General features: G+C 52.9%; 4 protein-coding genes across 4 annotated transcripts; 3 read left to right on the top strand and 1 right to left on the bottom strand.

Moving 5' to 3' along the window:
* Nucleotides 1-942: 942 nt before the first annotated feature.
* PG998_011621 (uncharacterized protein) lies at nucleotides 943-1,666 on the top strand (the record flags this gene model as incomplete). The annotated part of the gene is made up of 2 exons (XM_066878437.1): nucleotides 943-1,475; nucleotides 1,561-1,666. The coding sequence occupies 2 exons, from the start codon at nucleotides 943-945 to the stop codon at nucleotides 1,664-1,666; spliced, it is 639 nt and encodes a 212-aa protein (XP_066727491.1).
* A 384-nt stretch (nucleotides 1,667-2,050) lies between these two features.
* PG998_011620 (uncharacterized protein) lies at nucleotides 2,051-4,162 on the top strand (the record flags this gene model as incomplete). The annotated part of the gene is made up of 7 exons (XM_066878436.1): nucleotides 2,051-2,227; nucleotides 2,299-2,370; nucleotides 2,448-2,509; nucleotides 2,583-2,764; nucleotides 2,834-3,441; nucleotides 3,510-3,696; nucleotides 3,762-4,162. 7 exons carry the CDS (start codon nucleotides 2,051-2,053, stop codon nucleotides 4,160-4,162), a joined length of 1,689 nt encoding a protein of 562 aa, XP_066727490.1.
* Nucleotides 4,163-4,845: 683 nt separating this feature from the next.
* Nucleotides 4,846-8,717, bottom strand: PG998_011619 (amino acid transporter; the record flags this gene model as incomplete). The annotated part of the gene is made up of 5 exons (XM_066878435.1): nucleotides 4,846-6,237; nucleotides 6,971-7,635; nucleotides 7,685-7,800; nucleotides 7,851-8,475; nucleotides 8,543-8,717. 5 exons carry the CDS (start codon nucleotides 8,715-8,717, stop codon nucleotides 4,846-4,848), a joined length of 2,973 nt encoding a protein of 990 aa, XP_066727489.1.
* Nucleotides 8,718-9,779: 1,062 nt separating this feature from the next.
* On the top strand, nucleotides 9,780-10,458 carry PG998_011618 (uncharacterized protein; the record flags this gene model as incomplete). The annotated part of the gene is made up of 2 exons (XM_066878434.1): nucleotides 9,780-9,986; nucleotides 10,048-10,458. 2 exons carry the CDS (start codon nucleotides 9,780-9,782, stop codon nucleotides 10,456-10,458), a joined length of 618 nt encoding a protein of 205 aa, XP_066727488.1.
* Nucleotides 10,459-15,598: the final 5,140 nt, after the last annotated feature.

The raw sequence follows: 15,598 nt of genomic DNA, 5'->3' as shown, positions 1-15,598 counted from the left end.
ATACTTGCTCAAACCGTCTCAACTTGCAGGGTCCCCCAGCTGCTGCCAATTAGGGTCTTGACTAGGGGCTAGCCTCCTTCTCGATTCCGATCCTACACCACAACCTGGACAACCTACACCACCACTCGGGGTTCCGACAGGGCCCAGACAACGTTTATCTGCGAGAATTTAATCAATCTCTGCGCGTCCAGCCGGGTTCGTGGGAACAATTAATATCGACTGATAGCTGTCAAGATCGGTGGCAGTCGGCAGTAGGAGAGCAAGACAACACGACTCGCATCCCGACGGGGGTGGCTCCGTCAGCCGTTGCAGAGCTACTCTAGTCGGAACTTTACGCACTGCGGGAAGCTTGAAATCGACGGCGGCACTGGCAACTGGGGCCACGGAAACGAAAAGCGTCGATCCGACCGAAGCCCATCCCCAACCCGGGGTCCCAACGACATGGATCTGGGTTTACCTTGGTGAGCCTGTGCCGTCACATCGCCCATTGGTAGGTCAGCATAAGGTCAGCATCGCATGGCCCTTTGAGCCCTGCGCGGGATTGAGCATGTTTCTTCTGGATTCGGTACACAGTACGCGCACTAGGCTGTCATCTTTCGCAGCTGCTGTCCCGCGCTTGCGCTCGGAACTCAGGTTGACCGGTCGGGAAGCGATTCATTTCCCGCGGCTGGCAGAGAAATGACTTCTCTCTTTCCTGGCTTTCATGTTTGATACCGCTTCTTGGCTTTGAAACATGTGTGGGTGGCCTGCCGCCACTTCAATTATCATATCCGACGCAAACTTGCTCACATTTGCGCCCACTTCATTCGCTTTTTTCTGACGCCAAACTCTAACCCGGGACGCATTTATTGACTCCAAATTTTCGATTCCAGACAAATATCCGGCAGGAGAACAACACAACGAACGACAAGTGCGCGGAAATTCCAACAAAGCAAACGCAAGATGGACCACAACATGATGGATATGTCCATGTCCATGCCCACCGCGACAGCCACGGGAGACGCCGCCTCCTCGACCATGGCCGGCATGTCGCACTCGGGCGGCGACGGCGCCGCCGCCATGACCATGGACATGAGCCAGATGGCCATGGTCTTCTTCCAGTCGGCGACATCGCCGCTCTTCTCCAAGGCCTGGACGCCTGCGGGGACGGGCAGCTACGCGGGCACCTGCATCTTCCTGGTGGTGCTGGCCGCGCTGCACCGCGTCCTCATCGCTGTCCGCAACATCGTCTTCTGCGACCCCTCGGTGCCCTCGCTGCGCGGCCACCCGAAGCTCGAGCGCCGCTCCTCTTCGATGGAGGTCCAGGAGGGCGCCGTCGACCCCGCCGTCGTCACCTACCGCCTGCGCTACGGCCTCGGCCGCGACGGTGTCATGACCCGCATTCGCTGCGCGCTGAGAGATAACCCCTTCCGCATCGCCACTGAGACGGCCAGGGCGTTTTCGGAGCTCGTTACTAGCGGGATTGGATACTTACTGTAAGCTAAACCCTCCCTTTCTTTCGGAACTTGAGTACATGTTTCTTCATGGTGTCCCAAAGCTGACAGGACATGTGCGATACAGGATGTTGGCGGTCATGACTATGAATGTCGGATACTTCCTCTCGGTGCTGGGTGGCATTTTTCTTGGGGCGTTCCTTGCCGGGAGGTTCGGGACTGCCGACCACTGATTGGAAGCGGCTGAGCTGGCTTTGATAATATTTATGAGAGAATTGCCGGACCTTTTGTTTCCACTTCGGTTCCATCCTATCCTATACCTGGACCTTACGAATAATGAAGACATTTTAATCCACGTTGGTGCTCTGTTCTCAAGCCCAATCGAGAGCCTCGTGAATGTAACATTATACGTGTCTTACTGCAGCCTCCGTCCGGGCTGCATGATGACTATGCCCAATCTGGTCGCGCCGTGCATGAACAAGTCCGTCGAGAGCCGCAATGCGGGAGAAATGAGGAGAAGACCTTCTGGTCGGCCGTCTGACCTTTCTGCGCCAAGTTCGGGTCCCATTCCAAGACTGTCCTGTTTACAAGCCTTTTCTCGAACTGCATCAAACACAATGAATGCCGACACTGGGCTTACCATGCGCGCCGCGGGTCTAGGCCGCAATACGCTAAAACGGAGGGACCGGTCATTCCGGGGCCAGGGGTTTGACCAGTACTTCTTCGCCAAGAAATTCGACGAGATGGGGGTCGTAGAGGAGGCGACTACATACTTGGAGATCATGAACTATACCGTACGATAGCTTCCCTTTTCGTTCTTATTCCCTTGGCATTGTGGGTACGTATTTACTGATTCTTTTGCCAGGACGAGTACAGCTTGGTTGAGTCGCAGGCACTGAGATTGGGAGATGACTTTGACAACTTTCTGGCGCAGAAGGTAAGTATAGACGACATGTCTCTTCCTGGACCTCACTCAGTGCAGTGCAGCTGGATCCGTGGGCTCACGTCATGTAGGGTATATTCGCGGCCCCTGAAGTATCGACCGATGTCCAGTTTGTTGATGGGTTAAGACTGGTGTTAGTACCGACAATTTCTCTGCCTGCTCATCCAGCAAGCCCTGGTTGCCTACTAACAACTGATTCTCCGTAGTATTCAACAAGACGCAAAGAATGAGAAGACGTTTTCTTCGGATCACATCTCGCTACCCAAGGGCGCTTACAAGGCGATGATGGACAAATTTCACCTGCCTCTCCAAACTCTGGAGACGAGTACCGTGGTTGGTCCGTTCTTTTGGTGGGCTCATCACGAGGATTCCAATGGGAAGCACTTACGTACATCTCTGCTGCCTTTTGAGAACCCCTTGGCATCGACTCTCTACTAACCCACTGGCCAATCATTAGAAATGGTATTCCGGAAGTCCGACGTACAATGGGCCGGGAATCCACGAGGCTGGCAGATGATCCTATCGTACTCGTTCCGAACCCGAGTGACGTCGGGGTTCTTCAAGGGCACGGAAAACGCCAAGCTCGGCGAGATCCTGACCCAGCTCAAGGGCTGCGGCAGCCCCGTGCACCACCCCCTGCTCCTGCCCATCATCATGCTGTGCCAGGACCTGGGCGCCGGCAACGACGAGAAGCAGAAGGACATCCGCCGCGGCATCCGCGACCTCGACATGGTGCTGACGGGCAACTACCGCAACGTCACGGCCGCCGCCGGCCACATCACCCTCGGCGACCTCACCCTCGAGAAGATCAGCCAGAAGATCGCGGGCTACCAGTCCGAGGTCAACTGGAAAAGGCCTCAGGCGTGGAAGAGTGCTTTGGTCAAGATACAGGATGCGGCGCGGTGGGTTTGGGATAATATGGACGACAAGGATGCACTGCCGCCGGCTCTTGGCAGACTGCATCAGTCACTTCTGGACCGTTTGCTTTTCTACAGCGTCAAGTTGGACGGCCTTGAGAACTACGCCCATGTTTCCCTGGCAAGACTGGATAACTTGCGTCACGTGGTTTGTATTCCCCCTAATTGTCAAAAAGAAATTACATGGGATTAGTACGCTGAACAACCCCTATCCAGACCAATGGATTGATATCCAAAGTCGAGTCCAGGCTGAACGCTGAAATCTCCATTCAGCAGCACCTCCTCGCCAACGCAAGCAAGCGCGACAGTGCTTCGATGAAGACGTTGACGATCCTGGGAGCCGTCTTTCTTCCCGGGACCTTCCTATCGTCTATGTTCAGCATGCCTTTCTTTGAGTTCCACGGTATTGCTTCATTTTTTTCTGTGAAATTTTCACTTCAACAACACTATCTAACTCGGATTCAACAGATATGAACGGTCCCATATCGAACAGTCTTTGGATCTACTTTGTACTGACAGTGCCCCTGACCGTCCTCGTCGTGTGGATATGGTGGGGCGTTGACAAGCGGATGGTCCGCCGGCTCGGAACAAGCATCGGCGGCAGCGAAGAGGACTACGAGGGCGCCGAGGAGCACCTGAACAGGCTGGAGGGTCAGATATTAGAGAAGATCCGCGTCCGGACGGGGGCGAAGCTCACGTGGACGGTGACGCCTTCGTCGAGGCAGCTGTCCAGGCCGACAAGGCCTGGAGGAGGAGAGCAAGGGGAGAGACAGTGGCAGGCCCGTTTTGCTCGGGTGATGATACCTGGGATTTGTGGTGTGCGGTCGCCTCAGGAAGATGTCGAGCTTCAGGGCACGTCCGCAGCATAGAACTGCCGAACTGCCAACTTGTAACAACATCATTATATCGACGAAACACGGTTTACTTAGCCTATTTCTTGCTCGCATGTTTCAGAAAGCTGGGTATGATTTAATTACCAATAAAACATTGTCGCCATCATATTATCAGAAAGTCACGAACTCCTGCTGAGTGACTCCGAGCTTCCGCATGAGGAATGATGTCCGCGGACTTGTCGAACACTAGCAAAGCATCCCCAATCAAAGTATGGAACTCCCTACAATTGTCGCTCAATTCGTGATCCATATTCACCTTTCTAAAGATCAGAGACCCAACATGATCTGTATTCCGCCATTCTTGCAGCGACTCCCTTGTACTGTAAGCAGAAACATAATTATCGATTATTGGGCCCCAACGAACAGGTACCACGTCGTCGACATCCATATGGTCTGGACCCAATCCAAATCCAATGGGAAATTTGTCCCTCGGCGAGTTGTAGGTTCTCGCTGCAAAAGCAAACAGTGTGCGGTGTGACATGTAGTTGTGGTCTGAGAGATGTACCCCTGGGACGCCGTCTTGCATTTCGTGGCTAGACTCTTCAGATGATCTTGGTATGTTTCCAACCCATGACAGAAGCAGATTGAATTCTATTTTTCCATGAACCCCAAGACCCGTTGCGAGCAGGGACATTAATAAAGGCAGCGCCCGTTTAAAGTCAAAATGCCATGTCTTTGCAACCGCCATGTCCACGGTCTTTTGAAGCACGGCGGACTTTTGGTTCATCGTAAGACATTAGACTGATGATGGAACGGCGTATCCAAGCTGCAATGGACGATTGTGTAGAATCTTCGGGGAATGGCTCCCCTACCCAACTAATCTTCCTCGTGTCCACCTGGTCTGTGAGCCTAAGACTGCCGCGAACGGCGGTCTTCATGCGAGGTTCGCACTTGTAGCAATATGATAGGCCGAACCATCCTATAGGGATGGATACAGGGGTTTCTATGAATATAACCTCACGAATGTCACGACTTGTAACCAGTGGTTTTCGGAGGGGTGGAAGACGCCAGTCCGGAGCCCACGAGGGAATACTGTCAGACGATTGTGACCCATCTGACCTGATGCTTGCACAAACAAGTAGCATGCTTTTATGCCCAGCAGCATCTGTTTCTTTCTTCAATACGCTCCTTGCGATCTCCATGTAAAGCTTGACTACGTCCGTACTGTAGTCAACGTTTAGACAAAGCCTTTCGCGATAGTCGTATTTGGCCCTCTCTCGTATTCCGAACTCGAGATCTTGAGCTAGTGCAGACAATGCCCATACCCTATCCCGATCATCGGAACACTTAGCAGACGAGAGATCTTGGAGAAGCCGAAGGGTATCAAACCTGGAAGTGGCTTTCAAACCGAAGGCTCGGATCATCCAGAGGTCGCATACGGTCGATGGTAATACTGACCATGATGCTTGGGTCTTGATAGAACGCACAGCTTGGAAGAAGGATGACCATGTGAGTCGGGCACTGCCGCAATACATCACTACATCAGGATTGAGCGCAACTTCCTGTATGACCCAAAGCCTGCTGAACCAAGGAAGCTCAAGGATGGATTGGAGTACCTGGGAAGCCTCCCCGAACAAGATGCCCAAGCCATCTTCAGACTCTCGTGCCGTCGTATTATGGCTACCTGTCTCACGTATACTGTGCATATGTAGACGTTTTGCGAATCTCGAAAGCTGGTGCAGCGACTTGGCCGACCCAGGATCATTGCCTAACCAGACTAGAACGCACGAGGCGCCGCTATAGATCTGCGCCATGCGTGGTATCTGACGAGTTTTATCCGCGTCATCCTTTTGGTTGATGCAGACCGCATCCGCCCACAGCAGTCGGACGCGGTCCCGAAGGCGGAATTGGAATAAGATATCGCGAAAATTGCTTGTGAGCATCAGAAAGTACCCGTCATCCACGATGAGCTCCATGGTGAAATGTGGTTCGCCCCACGTGTAGGAAACAGCCTCGTAGTCCTCGTCGCCGTGGACGTCGAAATCGCGCAGGTGGCAGCGGAGAGGGTCGTCGCCGCTACCAGTAGACGGCTGCAGCTCGATGATGCGGGTCTGCGCGTTGGTAGGAAGAGGTCGTTAGGTATACGGGAGGAGAGTAGCTGCTGATGCCATGGCTGATGCTGTTTTCGAGTCGTTCTCGGGTGTAATGATATGTATACTGCGCCGAGCAAACAGCCATACTAAATTAGTTCAAGGCCACGTCCATGGAAAAGGAGAAGATGAACAAGAAAACACTCACTGCGAACCTGGAGGCGTTAAGAGCTTCTCACTTATACGGAACGGATTGGAGCGTCCTGCTGGGTTGGAAAAAGGTGATCGTGTTTTGTAACCAGTCTGATCGCGAATCAGCAGAAGATGAAAATCAGACTTCCTTGCCGGCTTTCCTCTTGCTGCATGGACCTCGCCCAATGATACAGCAGTAGAAGCGCGGGGTTATTTGCAACCCATCTCGGCTGATAAGTTGCAACCCATCTTGATTGATAAGAACAGAGCAGATAATGAAAATGTTTGAACTCCGCTACGGGGTAATGCTTAACAAATCTAGAGCATAACTATGGATGCAATCGCAGTAAAGCCCCCTAGCTCCAGTACTCCGGGCTCCATGAAGATGCTAATGTAATGGTGAACATAAAGAAATAAGTATACCCAGAACCCCTCAAAGAACAGTATACCCGTTGTAAAGTTCTATGCATGAATTTCAATGGCTCCCGCTCCCTCCACGAAAGACCCCCTAATACGTAATAAGAATGTCAACCATCAACATCGCTCAGTGAGCCACACTGACAAACATGTTGAGGACTAGGCAAGTACCCATGACGATGAAGCCATAGATGGCCAGCGCCAGCGCCGCCCGCCGGAGATGAACAGGGTTGATGTGTTCCATATCCCAGCGGAATTTCCTGCGCCACTGCCAGAGCATCTGCGACGCCTTGTTGCCGCTCGCCGCGCTATGGACGCTCCCCGTGCTCTGGCTCAACACGTTCTCCTCGTCCGACTCATCGTCCATGACGGGCGTGTCCGCATCGTCGTCTTCCTTGGCCAGGCGCTGATGGTGGACCGAATCGGGATCGGAGATCTTGTAGTAGAAGAGGCCGGGCAAAATGAACGATATGCTCGTACTTCCAGTACTACCGACGTATGCAAGAACCCGCTCCAGACTCTTCATACTGAGAGCCACGCAGTAGCTGAGAACCAGGATGACGGTCGTAAGGAGTGCGAAGCGAAGATCTGACATGGCCGCGCCAGGGCCGTGGTCTGATCGCTGAATAGTAGGCAGTAACGGTCGTCCATTAGGCGAAGTTGCTCGGTTAGATTTTGAAGCCGAGTTGGGTCGCCACTTCAGCACAGCATCCACAGAAGCACGGCAAGGGTGAACCTGAAGAGGAATCGAGAATGTCACAAGAACCACAATGGCCGCCTTGGCAATGGTTGAGGCGACAGACGGAGCATCTAGAATAAGTTAGGGTATGAACATGCTGATGGGTGAAGGAAAACCTACACATCGAGACAATATTGCCTTTGATGTTATCGCCGAATGTGAAGTAGCCAGTGAGAGCAACCAGAACGTAGATACTAGCAGCTGAACCAATGCTGGAAAAGATGACACCGATGGTGCTTTTTGCAATGTCAGTACCTATAGATGGCATGGGAATAATCGTGCTTACCTTCTCGGCGAGTTATCCTTCAACTCGTTCAAGATAGAGAACATGTTCTGATGGCATGTATACGCAAAAATGACGACCGGCAGGCTGCTCAAAGCGGTGATGGGGCCTCCCCAGGTAATGATGCGGACAGGACCGCGATCACTTACGGTATCGGCCGCAAAATGGTACACTACCAAGATGATCAAGTAACCGATGGACAGCAACGCCACCACACTCGTGTATTTCAGACTATCCAGTCTGCGCAAGAAGGCAAGTGGTATGATCACCAACATGAACGCCGTGATCCAAAAGTTCCTGTCCATGAGAAAAGATACGTTCTCGGCTCTCGAATCGAATCCCAGCACCACTCCCGGCATCAAGTCGCCAATGATGATCATGTATGATATGCCAACACCAAAGCACTTGATGGCAATGGCGGCATCGAATATAACAGCGGCGTTCGGATACGTTAATTGCGATAGGGCGAAGAAGGAAGCGCTGCCGCGGTCGAGGTAGCGAGCGCATCTTGATTGAAGATAGAGGCCGAAGGCTGATGTGAATCCCGACCAGACAATGACCATCACACCCAGCACGACGCCGAAGTGTGAAAGGGCCGAGGGCATGGCCAGAGTGCCGGCACCGACAACTGCGACAAAGAGATTAGCTTGATTCCGGAGATGGCGGGCGCATGTAGTGGGGAGATGGGGACATACTGGTGTTGAGCAAGTTCACGACACTGCTAATGGTCGTGGCCTGTCCATTGTGACCGGCATCTTTCTGGTTGCCTCGACGGCTACGTGTTCGTGACATCGTCATCTCGCCCGAAGTCGAACTTGGTGTTGTGGAAGCGGCGGCGCGGCCATCAGATATGGACGAGTAATTCGGCATAAGGCAGGGCTTAGGGCCAGAGTCTGGCGAAGAGACGTTCTCGGCGGGCGGTCGTTCTATTAAGAAAGTCTGTCGATGCTAGCGAATGCAGGGTAAGGCGGTCTGTTCGTCGGGGTGTGGGACCGTTTTCTTTGGGCTCGCGCGATTTCGATTGTACGGACGATGGAGTGGACGTTCCCTTCGCCTTGGATCTCGAATCAATTGGTTGTCTTCGCTGGCCGGTTTGCCGATCTCGTTGGCTTCAAGTCGTATTCCTGTGCAAGTCGGGTCACGGCCGGGCTATGTAAAATGGAGCTGGAAGAGAAGGGAAGCCTGAAAGCTCCACTGGGGATCTGCGCGACAAATTGTTGGCAGATAATAGCCGGCACGACTCAGACAAGGGAGGGAGAAACGAGCAAAAACAAGAGAGAATGGCTAGTAACTAATGATGCAATGTGTATCCCGAGTCGCCGCCGTGTCGCGAAGAACATAGGCCAGGCCCTTGGATTGCAAGCGCGCAGAGCGAAATAACGTTTGATGATCGGATCGTGACAATAACTCCCAGCTAGGTAACTAACTCTGACTGTCAGCCGAAGATGACAGGTGTGTCTCGTCAGGTGTTCTCCATGTGGAACAACAGCGCCTGAGATGACGGTGCTGTGGTGGGGGTGGCCTAAGGATGGGCTAGTGGTTGGTTGTCGCTAATAGAAAAGCAACCAGGCCAGCTGCTAGACCACCTCAAGCAGGACCTCTTCTGCTCCTGCTCCTCCCCCCTAGCCCCTAGTGCTGGAGCCAATCGCGGCTTTTAGCGCCCCCGTACTCCAGCGCACTTGCCCCTGGAAAATTCCCATACTAGTGACACCCGAGGTTGCAATTGTCTTCAGCCTTATCCCTGGCGAACCCGCTGCTTGCCCGTTTGTTGACATTTTCCCAAACTTCCAATCTTCTTTCTAGATTGACAATTTGCGGGCATTGCTTTGACTTTATGCCTTTTCAAATGTAACGCCTTACGACCTTCACATTCGGCTTCTCGGTTTACGAACGACAATCTCCACCAGGCACGAACACCCCCACCGCGCAAAGATGTCTATGGACGACACGACCCTTGAGACGCTCTCGTACCTTGAGGCCCGACTGCTACGGATCGAATATGTCCTCTACGGACACACAGCACCTTCGGCCAAGGCACCGGCCATCACGAGCTTGCACCAGCTAGAGCATCGCTTCGCAACCCTGCTGCAACGCGTCAGCACCTACAAGGATCTTCTCAAAATCTGTTGGTCACACCGAGTCGTCTTTTTGCTTGGCCCAAACGTAACACTTAGCTAACGCAATCCAACCTGCGTCCTAGACCAAGCACACCCGGACCTCTTCGACCCGCCGCGCTCCTCGTCCGCGCAGCCCCCCCTCGGCCGACTCGCTGCTCCCGCCCGACGCACTGGAGCAGATCGTCCTGGCGGCGGCGCCGTCGTACCCGGCCACGGCGTCGGCCCTGACCTCGATCGCCGACACGCCGATCCCCGAACCGGCGTTGAGCGCATCCCTGGCCGCCCTGCTGCCGCGCATGAAGGGTGTTGAAGCCACGCAGGCGGCGCAGCACGCCGAGATGGCCGAGCTCCGCGCACGCAGCGAGGCCTGCATCCGCCAGTGGTATGAACATAGTATCGTGGGCTACTCGGACTTTGTTGCCAACGCCGAGGGCCGCGTTGAGCGGGTCGAGCGCAATGTCCGGCGGGTGGAGAAATCGCGAGAAGAGGTATGATGATGCAAGAGGGAAACCACATGAGAAGACAAGAGAAGACAAGAGGATCACAAGATTCAAGGGCCAAGCCAAGGCTTCCTGGGAAAAAAGCTTCAATCGATCTACGACAAGAGATATTTGCAGAACAGCAGGGACCACCACTCGGCGCATAGGCCGGGCTATTTTTGCTCGTCACAGGTTGTTTGTGAATACGACTTATCGAAAGTCGGGAAGCCCTGGCAAGCTCTTACCCAGCGCAGCTCGTTATTATCAGGGTCATGCTGGGGACAGTGTCATGACACACCTCATGAAAAGCGGGCAAATGGCCACAGTACCTCAGTTTGAGTACTGTTCATCCTGGCATTTTTACAGTAGGCGTAATGAAGAAAGCCCAGGCAGACCAGGTGCCTTGCGCAGTCAAAACCATGAGGGGTTGATTTCCCTTCTGGGTGTTCATGATACCACTTGGCTGAGGTGTTGATCAAATCATGCGGGCTACAAGAACCTCAAGACCCATGAGCTGCGCTACTCTGTACAGGCAAGGTGTTTCCGCTTTTATATGAGCCGGGTGTCGGATAGCTTTGAACTAGGTAGATGCTGCGGGTATGGGCATACCGAATACCAACAGTTCAGTATAGGCAGGGTCTTAATAGAGAACACCCAAGCTAAGCTCTTGTCGTTGTTTCGATGATCAGGCGATGGATGATATCAGAATTTTAAAGCATGTCTGCCATCACAGTGCACCCCCGGATTTCTTCTCTGCCGTGTTTCATACCGCCATGTGGCCTTAGAGCCATGCCTCGTGGGTGCCTTTTTCTCCAAAGCCGCATTCGATCGGGTGGACAGGTGTTTCAGGTATCCAAGCTTGTCAACGTGGCTCCGGGTTCCATTGCCTGGTTCTCTTGAGTAGCCAATCGTAAAGTGAGATATCTTTCCACATACTACGTGGCTTATCAAATGTCGATGAAAGTAGAAACTGTTCTGCTTCAGCCCACCCTAATGCATTTTTAACTGCGTGATTTGAGGACCGCAGACGGATAATCGTTGGTGGTGTGGAAAGCCACATCGAATAGTATAGACCGCCACATGTGGCGTTACAATTGGGCGGAGCCATCATCGGCAGATGATGCTCAGTACCGGATTCCGCTTGTAGAAGTGGTTCGGCGATCGTCGTTGGACTTCCTTGTTGTTGTCCTGGCTCTGCCGAAGAGTCGGCGCTTTACGTACTAACTCACCCACCTGCCACCTGCCTACCTAGTTTGCAAGAAGATACGTACGGTACTGACTCGAATGGTGGGTTTGATGGCAGGCAAGATGGCGATGTACAGTAAGTCGGTCAGATAAGCTTATGCAGGCCATTACAATGCGTGTGTTTTAGATTTATGTGATCTTAGTAAAATAAACCCCAGCCGATCAGGTTCATAGGCGGATGAGGATCCTCGCCCGCCCTCCTCCTGCTCACCAGTTGGTTGGGAAGGACGCGAAACCGTTCTCCTTGCAGATCTTGCAAGGAGGGAGCCGGTTGCCCGTCGAGCATAATTTTAGCACACTCCGAGCCGGAACGGCTGACAAGAGCCTCAACAACAGCTTGGCAGGATGATGGGCGGTGCTGATGTGATGAACGTTGCTGCAACTGGCATCTTCTTAATCTTTTTCCGCCAAACCTTGCTCGTCACGACTTAAGATGAGCACGTTTGAATTGCGACATATCCACAGAGCCGGATACAGACAGTGCATATGTAACGCACATGGAGAACATTTTGAGGAAAACGTCTTGTTTTAGCGCATCGAGTCGTGGTGGAATGCCAGATTGTCATTGTGTGAGAACCATGGACGAGGCGTCCGAGGCTAGGCCGGTGTTGGAGTTGGGGCGTTTCAGCGGTGCCGAACTCCTCGTCATCCTCCCCGGCATATGGGTGCCGAAAGGCCATAACAATTCAATAGCCCTGGATAGCTTGTTGGCAATTAAGTCAGCAGCCTCCATACCGCCAGGAAGGAGCCCGAAGAAACAAGTCGCGACAGAGAACGCCTGAAACCAAAACGCGGTGGCATCCCGATCGCATTGGATCTGATGATGACGACGGGGCGGTCCACGATCAACCGAGTGAGTGCTACAGTCCACCTCTTTTCCCCTTCCTTCCGGACAGCTGGAATATCATAGTGTGAAACATCGGGACTCGGTAGGCCAATAATGCTAGCCACAAGTTCAGAGCTACATCCTTTTCCGAGGTCGGGATGAGAGACATTCGAGCCTACATTATGTAGTTGGCCGTTCTACTGCAACAAAGTGCACCCATCACAATAGCCTGTATGGTTTTCCCCCTGCATGAGGTTTGGAGACGGATTGCGGCGTGGCATATCGTGTGTGTGAACGTCTCACCCACAGACAGACACGGCCAGTCAGCAGTTGGAATTTATCCTCCAACCAAGGCGACAAGGAAGCATCTTGGTATGGAGACACAAACCTGGTGGTGGGCAGGTGTGACAGCGGCGAGGTTAATGTATGTGTATTGGCGTGCAGTGGCTCGTAACACCACGAGAACCTTCTGTAAGCTCGAGACCAAAATCCCCGGCCTCGCAGCCTATCACAGCACCGGTAGCAATCTCACGGGGAACCCCCTTTCCCCTCACCACCCTCACCTCGTTGCGTTCGGGTTCCAAAGTACGATCCCGGTTGAACCTCAAACAGCCCACAGACCAAACAGTTCACCAGAAAATCAGCCACCTGCTACAAGTTGATGCCGCGAAAAGCAGCCACCCGATTTGGCCGATTCAGACAAAAACAAAGGGAACAGTCAGTTTTCTCGTCACTTTCTTCGGCTCGGAGCAACTTGAAGAAGAAGACTCGACCGAGTGCCCATTATGTAGACGAATTGACCCGGTTTTCTGCCCTGAAAGGATTCTTGTTCCTGCCTTAGTGTTTGTTTGGCGGCGTGTGCAGTCCACTCCACTCGGAATCTCATCAACGGCCTGGACTTGACATTAGAAACATGGCGAACTTGGAGCTACATGGCAGCTAGGCAGTAGCTCGGGACATGTCCCAAGAGGCCGACCGACCGATTGACCGACAAGGCATGCCCTGCCCGCCCTGCCCTGCACTTTGCATTTCGAACGCATGGTAAATCAATAAAACGATTCATTTTGGCCTGCTCGCTTGACAGCGGGAGCCCGGGGTTGGAGAGGGCACTGCCCCGTTCCGTTGGTAGGTTGATGTCTCTCTGTCGCTTTGCTCACATACCACGAGAGCACTGCATTAGGAAGCACAGCAGGGGAACATGGGCCATCCACCAGCCCATGCAGGGTATAGCGTTGAACATCTAGCAGCTCATTTCAGCCACTCAGCGCTTTTCATTACCCACCCCCCTGTCTTCGATCAAGCAGGCGATGGAAAAGCCCCTGGCTCTTAAGTCGTATGTTCTTCTGGTGCACTGTACTATCCGCGCACAATTGGTGGGTGGTGGCATGTGTGTATTGTTCCTGCAAACTGTGGCTTAGGCCAGGGGATGGCTTCTGCTTTCTTCAATTGTTTTTTTGGTTGCTCATCTCGTTCGTGTCTGCCAGCCAGCCATTGCCCATGCCATACCATACCGTGCTGTGTGCCGTGCTGGACAGTAGCAGTAATAGGTTAGTAGTTTTCATTCAGGTGCTCAGTCTCCTCAGGCTTCTGCTCAGTCCTCGCTGGTTTTCACCATCCGCCCTCGTCAACCCCTACCTCCCTCCCCCTGCCCTTCCGTGTTCCAAATCTCCACTTTGTCTCCAGTGCTCCAGTCGAGTCCCCATCTCATCCTATCCCTTCATCAATCCCATCCATCTCGGCCCTCTGTCCACCTTTTCCTAAATATACCATCAGTCTTCCCGCTCGCGACCATCAATCGCCTGTGCCGAGTAGAGAAGTCTCGACTTCACGTTGGTTCTTCAGTCCTCGACAACCGACCCCTACTTACCACACGACGCAATAGTCGGCACTCGCTCATTTCAATTTTCTTCTCTTCTGCCGATACTTAACGACGACGACCCTTTTGCAGGCTTACTTGCGTGGTGCAATCGGCGCGCTGTCAATTCTCCCCAGATCTACGAATCGGAAAGATTGGAACTGGTTTGGATTGGAGACTCAATAAGGAAGCGGTTCATAAAATAGTGGCAGCATCCACCAAACGAAACGGAGCCTCGAAAACAAAGGAATTCGCCGACCGTGTCTACCTATTTGAATTTCTTTCGCCCAAGCGCAACCCGACCCGAGAATCCTCCATTATCCGCTTACGAAGACGCTCGAGATACTCTCTCCAGCAAACATTTGGGCCCTGGCAAACCACAATTCCAGTACCAAGGAGGCTCACTTTCTGGGTTCGTCTGGTCCTTCATTCCTTCGTCTCAACAACACCACAACACGCCCAGACCCGAACACCTGAATCATCAGAGTTCAGCGAAAGGCTGTTTATTATCTCCAACTCCCTCTAGTCCCAGTCCTCCTTCACCTGAAGCTTGTGGCAGTTCAGTCGGTATCTGACGATCCGACCACCATTCTTCTCTTCCCGCGTCTTCGAGCAAGACTGTAATTTCTTTGTTTCTCAATCCGCCTCTGGCGCCTTCTACCATTCTCTTCGTCGCCGGGCTTGTATTCCATCGCATCAAGTTATGCGTGGTCAGACCCGAGCATTCGCATCACAACAGCACAACATTGATTGATCCATACCCCTCGTGGCTTACACGCTGCTGTCATTGATGAGCTCTGTAAATCCGATTCTCAATCCTAACTTTCGCCCTTACTCAGCCGCAACCTTTTGGCCTTCTCCATCCCGACGACATCTCGACTCGTACGCCGCACATTCAAGCTCTGGACCAGCTTCCCAGTCACTCCTTTGAATCCTTTCGCTAGCCGCCTTCTGTGTTAATACCAAGTCTCTTGACTTTTCAATATCCCAACCAATCTTCCATTGCGACGGAAGACAATAGCCGGATATCGCCTATTACCTACAGTCTCCCGAGGCTGCTGGACCTATCGCATTCTTCTTCTCCCACCCCTCTCCGCACTTCCAACTCGGCAAATCAACAACGCCTCACTACTGCACTCCAACGTCCAGGGTCTCTAGCTCTGCTCTTTTGGACATTGCCACCTTCGACTGCTGCACCTTCCACAACCGAAAAGGCACCTAAATCAACG

Source organism: Apiospora kogelbergensis, assembly GCF_038363985.1.
Source record: "Apiospora kogelbergensis strain CBS 113332 chromosome Unknown utg000007l_segment0_segment0, whole genome shotgun sequence".
NCBI lineage: Eukaryota > Fungi > Ascomycota > Sordariomycetes > Amphisphaeriales > Apiosporaceae > Apiospora > Apiospora kogelbergensis.
The sequence above is the reverse complement of the archived record's forward strand: the minus strand, read 5'-3'. Positions and strand labels throughout refer to the sequence as shown.